The following is a 14,824-nucleotide window of genomic DNA, read 5'->3' as shown; positions in this document are numbered from 1 at the left end:
AAGTAAAACAAAACAAAACCCACTGAGTTATTATAAAATTATGTAAAAGAAATTTGCTAATATTTTAAAAAATCATAGCACTTTTAGTCACATTTCTCATATAAAAAAGATATAAAGAAAGCTTAATTTCTTAAAATAACTTTTACTATCTTTATGTTAAAAATCATTTGACTAAGAAACAATAATATAGTAAGACTACTTGATAGAAGAAGTACATTACAATATAAATAAAACTGATATGAAGGATTTACAGTAAGATCCCTAAATCTCATTCCTGAGCAATATTTTTGAGGTTTTATTTTTTGGGGTTAGGGAAAATCAGTAGTATCATAAAATATTAAAATTAATTGTCAATTTTAATAATAGCACTAATTAATCGAGAAATTGCAGGAAAACTTTAATACCCCTGACAATTTTAATATTAATAAATTATTCAAAAAATAACAATAGCAGGGCACAGTGGTGCACACCTAGCTCTCAGGAGGCAAGAGATAGGACAATCTCTATGTGTTCAAGGCCAGGCTAGTCTACAGAGTGAGTTCTAAAACTGCCAGAGCTGTCTAAAAATCAAAACAAAAACAAACAAAAAGAGAACAAGCCAAATAAACAAAACTTTGTGTACACAAAAGCATACTACCAGTCTTTCACAAAAGCTATTTTTAAATTACCTGTGGGCTGTGCTGACTCGTCCCATGTGGACTGGTACCAGAAAGAAACTTCACTAACACGTGAATAAGGTTTGGATCTGAAACCAACAAGTGAGCCGTAGTCTCCTGGGTTCCAATAGAACTACTAGAACCAGCTATTAAAAAAGAAAAAAGAAAAAGAAAGAAATAATCCCTAGCAATCATGAAATACAGCTTTTATACACAGTTTTTCATTGCAAAGAAAGAGCCCACATTTCCTATTTAAAACAGAGTTCAATCACATAGGTCTGTGGCACAGGCAATTAATCCCAGTTCCTGAGGGTGCTGGAACAAGAGAAGAAACAATGTCTTCAGGAACTGCTAGAGACAGAGTTCAAAGCCACTCAGGGCAGAAGTTAATAGAGGGTTTCACATGCAAAAGGCTCAATACTCCCTCCTCACAAGACTGACCTGGTTTCATTCTCTCTTCTCATCTACCATATGTGTCCTCTTACCTCCCTTCAGATCGTGAAAAAGATCTAATACATCTTTATTTAATGCAGACAAGTGGAGAGGACCTAAATATCAAGTGTCCTATTTTAAGTGTAACAGCTTTCCCTTTCCACAAACAAAAAAAGATATACTTAATAGAGTTAGTATATTTTTAAAATTCAGTTCTCTAAAATAAACTGAGACAGAGCTATTTCTTTTTGAAACCCATAGGTTATAGTCTGTAAACTACGGATAAGTACTAACTTAATCTTCAGTATCACATACCCATATGGGAAATATAATACAAATCACAAAGTGGAACAGTTTAAATATGACTGTAAAAGATTTTCTATTAAATGACATTATGTTTAAATAAACATGAAATTCATTCAAATATTGTTATAATGTAGAGATTACATATAAAAAATAGAACAAAAAGCAATGAATCCGTAGATTACGATTTCATTTTCTTAAATGACATACATCAACAACTTCAATGTTAGAAATACTAAAGTACATGCCAGAGATCGATATAAATAAAATTTTAAACTTACAGTTAAGCTGCATGTTCGTCATGAGTGTTAGGCTATGAAGCACAAGGCACCACGTCCGGAGCAAAGTATTTGGATACCAAGCTAGCACTGTGAGAAAGCTAGTTATTGATGCTACATAGAAATGAGAAGGAAAAAGTATCCTTAGTCAGGATAACTGATTGTTTACTAATGATTAAAAAGACACAATTACCTCATTAATTGCTATCTTCAAAATATACAAACAAATATTCCTCACTAACTACAAATAAAACTCTAAGAGTCGGTAACAAGGAGGCTGAAGAGATGGCACAGTGGGTAATAGTGCTTCCTGCTCTGTATAAGATTCCTATAAGATCACCACTGCACAGAACGCCATTTTCATGACGGCTGATGTGTCTTCTGACCTCTGAGGGTGCCAACAAGTGCATACATGTTTTAGAAAGTAATAACAAGACAAGTTGAAAGCTCAACATGTGACACAAAATAAAATGTCATCATTACAAATCTGCTGTGCCTTTTTTTTTAATCCAATGTGATTTCTCTGTAAGTTACATTCTCTGGAACAAAATTATATTTAAAGGTACCCTGAAATATCTGGGAGACAGTACACCAATCAAAACCAATTAAACTTGAGAAGAAAAGGACAAACTCAAACTAATTAGGTAACTTGGGAGATAGACAAGAAAGAAGTAATAGCAGCTAGAGAAATTAAGAAGATGCTCAAAGTATACAGTGCCCATCAAATACAGCAATATGTGCAGGAGCAGGACCCAGTTCTGCCTTTAAAACATGCTGCAAACATGCTGCAGAGATGCTTGTTGGCAGCTATAAGGAAGGAAACAATGGAAGTTTGGAAGATCTGGAATGCCAAAGTCTTAATACAACAAAACCAGATGCACTTTAAAAATCCAAAGACAAAAGACCATCTTATTGGCCTCAAATGGAACAATTTCCAATTTCAACCATTAGAACCATACGAAAATTTCATTTAGAAAATTCTAATGAAATGTTAATAAGGCTGTATTTCAAGAAAATTGTCTTACCAAAAAACAAAACAAAACAAAGCCATAAATACTAGAAGTGACATGTGCTTCTAATTCTAGGCTAGAAAGCTTGTGAAGAACAAAGGAAAGAAGAAAGGGAGAGAGGGAAGAAAGAAAAAATGAGAGAGGGAGGGAGGGAGGGAGGAGGAGGAAGACAAGAATGGGAATAAAGAGAAGGAAGGGAAAACCCAACCAGCTCAGCTTTTATTTTATGTTGAGATTTATTTCATCTGATGTGTATGAATACTTTGCCTGAACATATGTTGTGGATCACACGTATGCTTGGTGTCCGAAGAGGTGAGGTGGATCCCACAGAACTACAATTATAAATGGTTATCAGCTACCACGTAGGTGGCGAGGAACCACACTTAGGTCCTCTGCAAGAACAAATGTTCTTAACTCCTGAGCCATCTCTCCAGTCCCCACAAGTTAGCTTCTAGAAAGCAGTCTGTAGTAAACTATGAAAATAGTTGGCTATTCTTTCAGAAAATCATGCAAACCAAATCTTCATGTTTACTTTCAGAGTATCCAGGGTACTGTACAGGCCAAGAAAGGCAAATGCCTATCCACAGATCACAAAGCACACAAAAGACGCGACTGAGAAGAAGTGGTATGTGCCACCTCACATTACAGCTGTGGAGTTGGTAGGTATGCTGAACATCAGGGATATACAGTGAGTGACCCAGAGAGAGAGAGAAATTTTAGTTAAGTGCTTAAAAAACAAAACAAAAATGAAAAAAACAAAAAGTAATGCTGAACGAAGGAATTGTGATGTGCAGTGTCAGGAAATTTAACATATCCAAGTGAACAAACAACCAACACACATTCCTTATTTACAGACCACATGGGGAGATTAACCTAAGCTTGAGTTCCCTCTGCCCTAAGGGGAGAATCCTGCCTAAAAACGAAAAGAAAGTATTCCAAAAACAGAAATGGAAATGCAGAAGAAAAAGAATAGCAAAGAACAAAGAAGCAAAACCCTCCAGCATGGGGGAAAAAATATACCATAAAATTAATGCAAAGAGGTTAAAGAGATAGCTCAGCATGTAAAAGCAATTGCTGTAAAAATCTAAGGACTCAAGTTCACATCCCTAGAACCCATGTAAAAAGCTGAAGGTACAGTACTTGTTACCCTAGTATTATAGCAGAGACAGCAGAACTGCTACAGCTTGCTGGTGGCAAGAGACTCTGACTCAAGGAAATAAGGAAGACAGTGAAAGAGTAGGGCACTTTAAGCCCTAGTCCACACACACAGACACACAGACACATACACACACAGACACACACACACACACAGACGCACACACACACAGACACACACACACACAGACACACATACACACCGATAGAAAAAGGAAAGGAGGAGAAAGCAAGAGGAAAGAGAAGGAAAAGGGAAACAGGCTGAAAGAGGAGAAGGTGAACCAAAGTTGTTAGGGTTTTTGTTTGTTATTGTTGTTTCTTTTCATTTCTTTGAGACAGGTTCTCAGTATGCAACCCTGGCTATCCTGAAACCCACTATTTAAACCCAGGCTAGCCTAAAACAGACATCAGAACACCTGACTTAAAACATTAGCCAGATACTGAGCTCTCAAATAAACAAAAACCAAACAAACAATAAACCATTTACTTATTTATTTTTGAGGTAGGGGCTCACTATGTAATTCTAGTCGGCCTGTAACTCACTAGGCAGACCAGGAGTTACACTCAAAACACTCCACTTGCCTCTGCCTCTCAAATGCTGGGATTAAAGGCATATGCCACCACACGCAGCCATAACACAATTCCTTAGCCAAAATAATACAACCTTAAGAATAAATACACATTTTAACCTAATTATGCACATTTAAAAATTAGCTATTTTGATTACATTAATGGTTTTCCAGCAAAGAAATCTTACCTTGATTTAATGAGATGACAGGTATCCGATTAGCATTATATAAAAAAATATCTGCTCCATTCTCTTTGTTCCCTGATGAGCTAGAATTAAGGCTCAACGTGAGCCACAACTGAAGAAGTGATTCCAACTTTAAGAAATGTTTAAAAAAAAAGAAAAAAGAAAACTAAGAAGGGGGAAATGTACTTATATTATAAAGTACTGTTCAAACAAAAAATTTTATGCTTGTAACCTTATCATTACCTTCTAACTATTTTAATTCAGTTCACAAGCAAATATATCTTAAAATTCTTGATAAATTATAACTGAGTTAAAATGTATAGTTCCCCTCACACCCCATGGTTTCCTCAATGAAAAAATGGGTAGGTCAATTCTTTTCAGTCAGGGTTATACATTATATAAAGCAGAAACAAAAGTAGCAATGATTAAACGCATGAAAATAAAAAATAGCTGATCACTAACTAAGGAAGGGGAATTCTTCAGTATTCTTAAGATTTTTCTGAACTGACTACAACAAAGAAACCATCATGATCAGGTTTGAATGAACCTGATCATTTAGTTCCAACCAGTAATAGAAAATATGTCAAAACATATTACTTTCCTTTAAAGTCCTACCTGAACATGATGGACTTGAAGCATGGAAAAAAGTTTATTGAAACAAGCATTTAACATTGGGACAGATGATAACTGTATAATGAGCTGGCTGTTCTGGTTTGCTGCTTGAAGACTCCCTAGAAGTGAATCATCTGTTCCACTTGGAGATTGTGAAACTGGAAATCAAACACAAGTATCATTTTATAAGCAAGTTTCAGAACACATGTGAATTAACTAACAGTCAAGAATAGGTTAAAAACTGTTTATTAAAGTCAAAGTCTCTACAATGGTTCTATAATAGTATTTGGGGAAACTTTTTTATGATTTACTAGTAATTGAAGAAGACAAGAAAGGGAGGCTCCCAAATTCACAGCATCAAGGTCTACCACTTTTACAAAGCTAATGAAAGAAAAATATGACTATTAAGAGGGCAGTTTAGAATGCTGCAATACAAGAACACTGTGGAGAAATTAGTCATATGTTCAGATTTATTATTTATTTATTATTTTTCTGTTTGTTTTGTTTTGTTTTTGGAGACACGGCTTCTCGGTGTAGTCTGTGTAGTCTTGGCTGTCCTGAACTTGCTTTGTAGATCAGGCTGGCCTGAAACTCAGAGAGACAGACCTGGCTCTGCCTCTCTGAGTGCTGGGATTAAAGGTGTGTGCCACCACATCTGGTTCATTCCAAATACATTTAAACTAAAAAGGGACACACTTGGTTGAGGACAGTGGTCAAGGACAGAAGAGTACCAGAAGTAGTTATTATTTTTTAAAGGCTCCCAATAAATTTCAAATAAACAATATCAAGTAACAAAATGGGATCTTGGAGGCATATTGCACTGTGTCATGTCATGAGGATCCCATATAGGATGGGACATAATGCACAATATTTCTAAGAACTAGTAGCAGGAGTTTTCTTCTTTTATTCCTTCATCTTCTACGAGCAAAAAATAAATGCAGATTGTAAACTTTCTATTTATCTTGAAGGGAATGCCTAAAACCACATTCCTAAGCTAAAATTCATTCTCCTCACAGATCCATCATGATCCTCCACAGCCCCTCCAACTACCTATAATCCTTTACTCCTCCAGCCTAGGAAAAACTGCAGTGGCCTGTGTACCTAAGGGGAAAATGTCAGTTATCCACGCCTCCTCCTCAGCACCACTGCTTAATCTTTGTCTTTAGTAAGCAGGGTACGCCTCGAAATGCACTTCCCCAACAGGAGTAAATTTAGCAGTGTACATCAGCAATGCCCAAATCTGGCAGGCTACCCATTTCTGATCAGACCATAAGACAAAAATGTGCCTTTATTTTGCTGTAATTACAATGAAATGCCTCTCAATTTTAAGGCCTTTTGTTTGGAGGCCTTTTGACAGACCATCCAGCCCAGTATTTCATAATAAGTACGCTAAAATTTTAAAAGTTTGCTGTGTCTTGGATGTATAATACAAGCAATGAGTTATGCAGTATTCCCTATAACTTCCTTAACGTCACAGCAGCACTTACACAGAGCATGCTTTAGGCTTCTGGACTGAATCTACTTAGAACATGTACCCTAAAATGTCCACTTGTGAAAACACTGTCTCATTTCACAGCGAGCTACCAAGCTACAAAGGCTGTGTGCTACATAGTCAAAACATCCTTCAAATTTACAACAGATATAGAATTTTAATCTTGTCCTTGATGACTCAGGAAATGAACAATTCAATGTGACAATCTGAAATGTAATCACACTCACAGGTAGGAGATGTGTTTGTCAATGCTTGTAAAATGGAATCTGCTTCCAGAGTTGACATCATTTTTAACATAAGTTCGGCTTGCTGTTCAAGGCCAACTTCTAGACGAGCATCTAAAGCTACAAGAGGAAGGAGGAGATCAGTTACTACTCATGCGCAATAGGAATATGCCAGCACCTGCCCCTAGAAGAGGCTGATAAGGCTTTTCCTTGAAAAAAAAAGAAAAGAGAAAAAAGAGATTCTGGCATGTAGTATCAGCACTAAACCAGGAAGGATATCTGAGTGAGCAGATGAGAGAAACAGGTAGAATAAATAAGGGACCCAATGACAATGGAAGGAAATACACTAAAGAATGGGAGATGGCTTTTCCCTTACAAAAAGAGGAGAAAACCAAAAGAAACTAACAGAAGGCTGACAGACATAGAGATAAATATAATTCATCAGAAAGGGCACAGATAAATATGTACACACAGACACTCGCTCACATAGTAACATCCGCTAAGACAGTAATAATTACCCTCTAAACCTTGGTTTCTTTAGACAAATTTTAAAATACGGTACTAATTATAGAAAGACTAACTCCCAAATACAGGCAAAAGCAGGAAATTAAGAAGCTGAGCCATCACACTTTGTCTAAGAACTAGAAAATGCTCAAAGAGCCAGAAGCCACTTAGAATCATATTAGTCATATCTGAGACTATTTACATATCCAATTAAGTGAAAGTAACTCAGGGTATATACTTAATAACTATACTTGACAATGATCAAAATTATAATTATGTCTACAGTTTTCAATAAAAACAAATGACATTAAAATATTATAAGCACCTGATTAAAACAGAAAATCGAGGACTAAGTTAAAATTTGATGAAAACACATTTAGAAACACACTTCACACTGGTTTCTAGTACAATCACACACACACAAAGTAAGGTTAAAAAAATAAGGAAATTAAATGCAATTCTGCAAATATGTATATATTGGGTTTTTTTCCCTGAGCTGACAATACATCCTCCAAGAGCCAAAGCTGCCTAACAAAAATGCCAATATCAGACATCAAAAGCCCTCTTTTGAGCTGTTAGTTAAGGCTGTCCATAAGACTCCCAAATATACAGACTACTGATATTCCCTTTGGTGGCCAACAACTGTGGAAGGTTAGAGACTATTGCACCTAAGAAACAGGGCCCAGACGGCCCTGAGCTGCAACTGACCTGAATGCATCCTCCCTAAGAATGAGCAGCTCTCTAACTGATCTTAAGACCTGCTCAACAAGAGAGAAACCATGCCTGGTACTGAAAGCCAGCCAACTAAGTACTAGTGAAGTCATGGATCTTCAAGAACCTACAACCACTACTTTTCTAAACTAGCATAGTCCATACCAACAACCTAAATATCAGTTCTGATACCCACAGATAAGTGTTGTCTTCACCCAATCAAGGAAACTTCTCTTTGCAACAAATGGAGACCATAATAGAAAAACAGCAATCAATCAAAACGCAGAGCTATGAAGCCCAATCTCAATAAATACACCTAGAAGACATTCTCATACATTGTGGAAGAATGAGAAGACAAAATGTAGGAGCCAAAGGCTCAGGGAGTTTGCTGTGAAACTGTACTCCTAATAATGTTAAATTAATAATGTTAAATGCTACACCTATAATGTCTCAACAATATGACTGCTCAAACAACCCTAAAACATGCATACAGACTGAACATGTTATATTTATGTATTTAGGAATATGTATGTGTTACTTATGTATATACATACACACACACACTCGCATACATGTAATAACAATGAATGAAAACAGAGACTATCAATTTGAAGAGAGCATGGAGGGGCTTATGGAAGGATTTGGAAGAAGGAAAAGGAAAGAGGAAATGATGTAACTATATTAAAATCTCAAAAGAAATTACAACAATGTAAAATAATATATTGTCATTTTACATATTAAACTATCATCAAATAGCTTAGGGTTACTCTTATTTAAAGAGAGAAATCAGGGCGGACCATCAATATATGGAAGCTCTTTAAGCATGCTGACAGAAATAGCTATGAATGGTAAAAATAGCACAGCGGTGACAGCAACTTCAGCTACTGTATACTCAAAATTCAACTTCTCAGAAGAAAACACCAATTTATAACATTCTTAGCATATGCCTTAAAATATTCCTAGGCACACTTACCCTGTGACACTGAAACACTGACAGTCTGGGATCCGTTCTTCTCTGCGTTTGATGGTGGCTTTGCTACAGGCATCCCCAGGCCTCCAATGTAAGGGTTATAATTATAGGTACCATAATCAGCACCCCAATAGTCATACCACGTACTGCTTATAGGCTTATTAAAAAAAAAAGGTAAATATTTTTAGTGAGTTATACATTTTTATAGTATTTGAGCCAGTATAAGCCTACAAAATAAACATTCTCCGCCTTTTAAATTTCCCCAAGTTGTTAGAATTTTACCAATTTACAAAATGGCTGAGTAATAACCTACTCATTTTTTCTGACAAAACTTAAGAGTAACTTATAAAATTAAAACCTGAAAGGCAACTACCATCACTAATAAAATAATGTACTCAAAGAGCAATAATTGTATAAAGTATTGCAGGCGCATCTCCAGAAAATCTGAAGGGAAAATAATATAGAAATGAGGACAGCAAGAATCTTTATTTCAGGTAAGACTCCAAGTGGCTGCCTGAAATGCTGTTAGTCCATAACTAACATCTGCTGACTTCTAGGAACTCTTACTACCATAACTGTTCATGGCTGTGAATGTTTAAAAGAAAAAGAAAATGTTCTGTGTATGACATTGTCATTATTTTAGTTTTACTTCAGTTTTTAGAAATTTATTTAGTGTGAGACAACTTGAAGAAATTGGTTCTCTCTTTCCACTATGTGGATGCTGAGGATCAAATTACCCTTGTTATTAGTACTTTAAAATTTTTTATTGTGCTTAATTATATTAAAGATAAATATAAAATTTTATTATGAATATTAGGGTGTATATACGTGTACCACCATGTGTGCCTGGTGCCTGCAGAGGCCAGAAGAAAGTGTCGGGTCCTGCGGAACTGGAGTTACAGATGGCTGTCCATCACCATGTGGGTACCGGACATCAAGCCCAGGTCCTCTCTAAGAACAGCCAACGCTCTTAGCTGTTGAGTCAGTTTTCCAGTTGCTATTGTTTGCTTGTTTTTAAAAAATCAAAGTCCTTACTGCAGCTTAATGAAATGTTTATGCTGAATAATGGGCTATATTTGAGAACAAATATATATATATATATAGTTTTCCTATTCCCTCTTTCTGTTAGACTACCTAAGGGTGTCTCAGCTATTAACTTTTTTCATAGAACCAGCTCTTTAGTTGGTTCTATATATTGTTCTTTTAATATCTATGTCATTAATTTCTTGCCATCTGTATTCAGGACTGGCTACCTATTTTTTCAGCTCCTTGAGATACATCATTACGTTATTTATTTGATATCTACAATGTTTTTGTTGTTCTTGCTTTGTTTTTTGAGAAATGGGTTTCTCTCCGTAGCCTTGGCTATCCAGGAACTCACTGTAGTCCAGGTTAGCCTCCAACTCAAGAGATCTACCTGCTTCTGCTTCCTGAGGGCTGGGATTAAAGGCATGTCATTGCCTGGCTATAATGTTTTATTTTGAGTATTTACTGCTATAAACTTTCTTCTTAGAAATGCCTTAGCTATATCTCAGAGGGTTTGCAAGAAGACATTTTTGCTATTATTTGTTTCTATTTTTTATCCTGCTATGACTTCTTAGATGATCCACTGTATATTAAAAAACAAGTTTAAGCTCAAAGTATTTTTGTGGTTTCTAGAGTTTCTCTTATTACTGATTTCTACTTTTACAGCACCATGGTCTGATAAAACACAAGTAACTGTGTGTGTGTGTATGTGTGTGTGTGTGTGTGTGTATGTATGTGTGTGTATGTGTGTGTATGTGTGTATGTGTGTGTGTATATGTGTGTGTGTGTGTGTGTGTATGAGTGTGTGTGTATGAGTATGTGTGTGTGTGTGTGTGTGTGTGTGTGTGTGTGTGTGTGTGTCTTAGGTGATCACTTGGTAGAAAGTTCCATTGCCTATCTATTGGATGGAACATTCTGTATACAGATTTGTTAAGTCCAATTCACACATAGCCTATCTTAGCGCTTCTTTACTTGTTTTTTGTTTAAAGTATCTACCTAAGGTATCTTTGTTATTTCAAGTAATTACTAGATAAAATGTCTAAGATGAAAATATTCTAACACAAAATACCTTAAAAACTTTGGCTGCCAGAGGATCCTTTTCTAAATCAATATCTAAAGGATCAATGTCAACTTCCATTAAATCCTGAAGCAGTTCAAGGTCAATTTCTTTATCTTTTTCCAAAGAAGAGAGAGGAGGTGTACCTTCAAACAAGTAAAAGAGATCTTACAGGTAGAGGATATTACATGAAATTTAAATAAAATATTACTTTATTATTGTAGAACTGCACATCTAGTTTGCAAAGAGCATACGCACATTCACTTTAAAATATCTAATTTAAGTATTAATCAACACCTTAAAAACATTCAATATCTAATAGTGAGAAGACCACATTATTAGCTCTTCTTAAAATAAGTGGCATAAATTTTACTTTTAAAAATAGTCATCAGTGCCGGGAGTGGTGGCGCACACCTTTAATCCCAGCACTTGGGAGTTCGAGACCAGCCTGGTCTACAAAGTGAGTCCAGGACAGCCAAGGCCACACAGAGAGACCCTGTTTCAAAAAATCATAAATAAATAAATAAATGTCATTAGCCTATCTAAAATGGATTGATGTCCTCTGTACTTACTACATAATTACAGGTATTATCATTGAGCATGTAGGTAAGACTATTTACACATACAATATCTACTGTATATTAAAAATTGTTACTCTTGTATTTCTCCAATTTTCAAGTAGTTTTCTATATCTTGCAGTGATTACTTTTTCATCCTTTCAATAAATATATTTATAGAAAGCACAGCAAATATGAGCCTTTACTAGTTTCCATAAATGTACATAAAGGCCAATATATCATTTCCCTATTCTAACTGGAGTAAGAAAAGGTTAGAGGTAAAGGTGCATGGTAATTAAGCAAACTACAACATGGCGAGCTAATAGAGTGCACTGATGGCAAAGCACCTGCTCTACTGGTAAATCAGAAATGCCTCTTGGTGGCAACCATAAAGAAGAAATCAGCAAAGAGAACTGTATTATGAGGGAACATATGACTAAAGAAAAACAAACAGTTGAGAGTGATGGTAGGACGTGTGCGTGTGCATTCAATACTACACAAAGCATAGTTTTGAAAAGTAAAGGAACATACTTGCAAACTAACAAATACAGATTTTAACAAGAAATATATAAAATATCACAATATTCAGATATTAAACAACAAGCGCTTTCAACTTTGTCTTTAACACTGAATACCTTTATGTTTTCTACTTTACATTTTCTTCAAAACATAAGTAATTATTAATCCCATCTGTCAACCTGAGGTCTAGAATTATCTGGGAGTCTAGCATCTGGGCCTTTCTGTGGGAGATGTTCTGGTTAGTTTCACTGAGATGTGAAGGCCCACCCACTCCTGGTGAAAGCACTGGGTGCACTGAGACTCTGGACTGTATAAAAAGGATAAAGTGAACTGGGCCCAAGGATTCATCCATCTCGGCTTTCAGATTACAGATGTGATGTGACTGGCTTAGCAGGCTCTTGTTGCTATAACTTCCCCAGTGCAGAAATAAAAACCCCAACTTAGGAGGCAGAATAAACCCATTCATTATTTTTAGACATTTTATGAGTATGAATGTTTTGCCCACATATATGTATGCACACGATGTGCATGCCTAGTGCCCACATATGTAAGAAGAGGACGTCAGATAGTGGTTGTGAGGCACTATGTAATGGGAACCAAACAAGTGCTCCTAATACTGAGCCAGCATCCCAAATGTTTCTTTCCTTCCTAAGTTGCTTTGGTCTAGGTATTGTTTTTTCCACAGCAACAGAAAGGAAATTAAGATGATATATGAAAATATTTACAATCCTATAAAATGAAAGTAACATATAAATTACACTAAATTGTTTAGTATATTATGAAATGATAGCAAAAAAGTTGATATAAAAAAGTCCTGTTTTCAAACACCTAACAGAAAAACACAAAATGCAATTTTACGTCATTAACATTTCTCAACTGGAAATCTATCTTCATTTAAGGCAGAATAAGGGCTATTCTGAATGTAACTTTACCTGCTATATCATGTGTCAAAGGCTCGTCTATGGTTTCCAGCAGCTGGATAGAAGACTGCGGGAGGGAGTCATCAGAGTCACCAGCTGTTGCACCTACATCATCACTCACTGTACCTTCTTCCATCGCTTCCGCAGCTACCGGAGCCAACAGTTCTCCTGTATTGGAGGAGATAGCCTAACCACTTTAATACTTTATATGTTTTCATTACTCGTATGTAACAGATAAAGAAGTAAACAGTGGCTTCCTGCGGTCACAGAAGAACTACTACGTAGCATACCACTGGTGAGCTATCCGTGTGCTCTAGTTACCTACTAACTTTCTAAAGCCACTCTTCTAAAAGTTATCTAAATGGTGGCATTGGAAACATTTGAGATATTTAGGAATTCTCTTACCATTTCCTTTAGACATTACTTGAGCAATGATAAGCTAATTCTTGACACACCATAGGAAAAATTATTCCTGACAAACCTGCTAGAATATCCTGCAGCATACAGGTTAAGGAATACTGAGCCCAAGCACCACCCCAAGAGATGTCTCCTCTATTGAAGTCAGTTCCAACCAGGAGCAACAGCAGTCTTTCCAGCTGTGGCTCATTCACAATCTCACACAGATGAATAGTTGGCCTCGTAGCATTTGCAATGCGTGCAAGAACCTGAAACACATTATGAAATCATGTCCTTAAATAACAGTTAAATAAAAAAAAAGAAAGAAAGAAAAGAAAAGAAACACTGACATGACAGTTTCCAAAGCAGATGTTTAATTTTTCTATCAAATTATTTAAGATAAATACAAACAATGAAAATTGTAGATTACATATTATATCCTGCCTCTGCCACTCTGAGAGTTGAAATTAAAAGAGTGAGTCACCAGGCCCAGATTTTGTGGCTGGTTTTAAACATGGTGAATATTTACAAATAAACAATGTACTGCAGGAAAGCAATCATGAAACTCAAAGCCATTCATTAATCTCACTTATGTTTACATATTTCCTCAATGAATTAATAAAGCTTCGAAGACAGGCATGCCCAAATTATCTACATTTCAAACCCTCAAATTTTAACCAAATAAAAAAATTGCATCTGATATTTCAGGAACTGAGTGACATCTTTTTTTTAAAGGAAAATTAAGACAAAGCAGAAAACTGAACCACATAACACAGTGTACTTACTTTGCAGACAAATAATAAGAGGTCTGCGTGGCATGTGAAATCCATGGAAAGAAGAAACAGGACAAGCTTCTGAACCACTGAGATACAGCGCTCGTGGGCCAGAGTGAACGGGAGAGGTTCTATCTCAGGGCTTTCCTTTGTTGTTGTGACTTCAGTGTCTAAATTAGAGCGAGACCACTCTGCTGTCCGGCGCAAGCGAATCAAATCTTTAAAATGCTGCACACAGAAAAGTACAGAGCAATGTTTCTTTAATGGAAATGTATTGGTATACTTTTGAAATGTGAAAATATTCAACATACAGCTTCCTTTTTCTTTTCCCCAACCAGGGTTTCTCTATGTAGCCTTGGCTTTCCTGGATTCGCTTTGTAGACCAGGCAGGCCTGGAATTTACAGAGATCTGCCTGCCTCTGCCTCCCGAGTGCTGGTTTTAAAGGTGTGAGCTACCACTCCTGGCTATGTGAAA

The 14,824-nt window shown here is 36.2% G+C and overlaps 1 protein-coding gene across 10 annotated transcripts in view; it reads right to left on the bottom strand.

Annotated features, from left to right (window-relative positions):
• Positions 1-14,824, bottom strand: part of BIRC6 (baculoviral IAP repeat containing 6) — a 182,042-nt gene that overhangs the window by 72,440 nt on the left and 94,778 nt on the right. For all 10 annotated transcript variants that reach the window (XR_014781399.1, XM_084793779.1, XM_084793781.1 and 7 more), the window contains 10 exons: positions 14,362-14,577; positions 13,662-13,845; positions 13,193-13,348; positions 11,197-11,330; positions 9,105-9,258; positions 6,920-7,036; positions 5,204-5,358; positions 4,592-4,718; positions 1,673-1,783; positions 669-802 (listed from right to left, as the gene is read on the bottom strand). Coding sequence is in view for 9 of the 10 variants with exons in the window: in XM_084793779.1 (XP_084649905.1) it covers positions 669-802; positions 1,673-1,783; positions 4,592-4,718; positions 5,204-5,358; positions 6,920-7,036; positions 9,105-9,258; positions 11,197-11,330; positions 13,193-13,348; positions 13,662-13,845; positions 14,362-14,577 (1,488 nt within the window). In the remaining variant the exon portion in view is untranslated. The remainder of the gene's footprint in view (positions 1-668; positions 803-1,672; positions 1,784-4,591; positions 4,719-5,203; positions 5,359-6,919; positions 7,037-9,104; positions 9,259-11,196; positions 11,331-13,192; positions 13,349-13,661; positions 13,846-14,361; positions 14,578-14,824) is intronic.

This window comes from Acomys minous, assembly GCF_964271855.1.
Source record: "Acomys minous genome assembly, chromosome: 8".
In the NCBI taxonomy this organism is placed as follows: domain Eukaryota; kingdom Metazoa; phylum Chordata; class Mammalia; order Rodentia; family Muridae; genus Acomys; species Acomys minous.
Note: the sequence above shows the minus strand (reverse complement) of the source record. Positions and strands in the feature narration are given on the sequence as shown.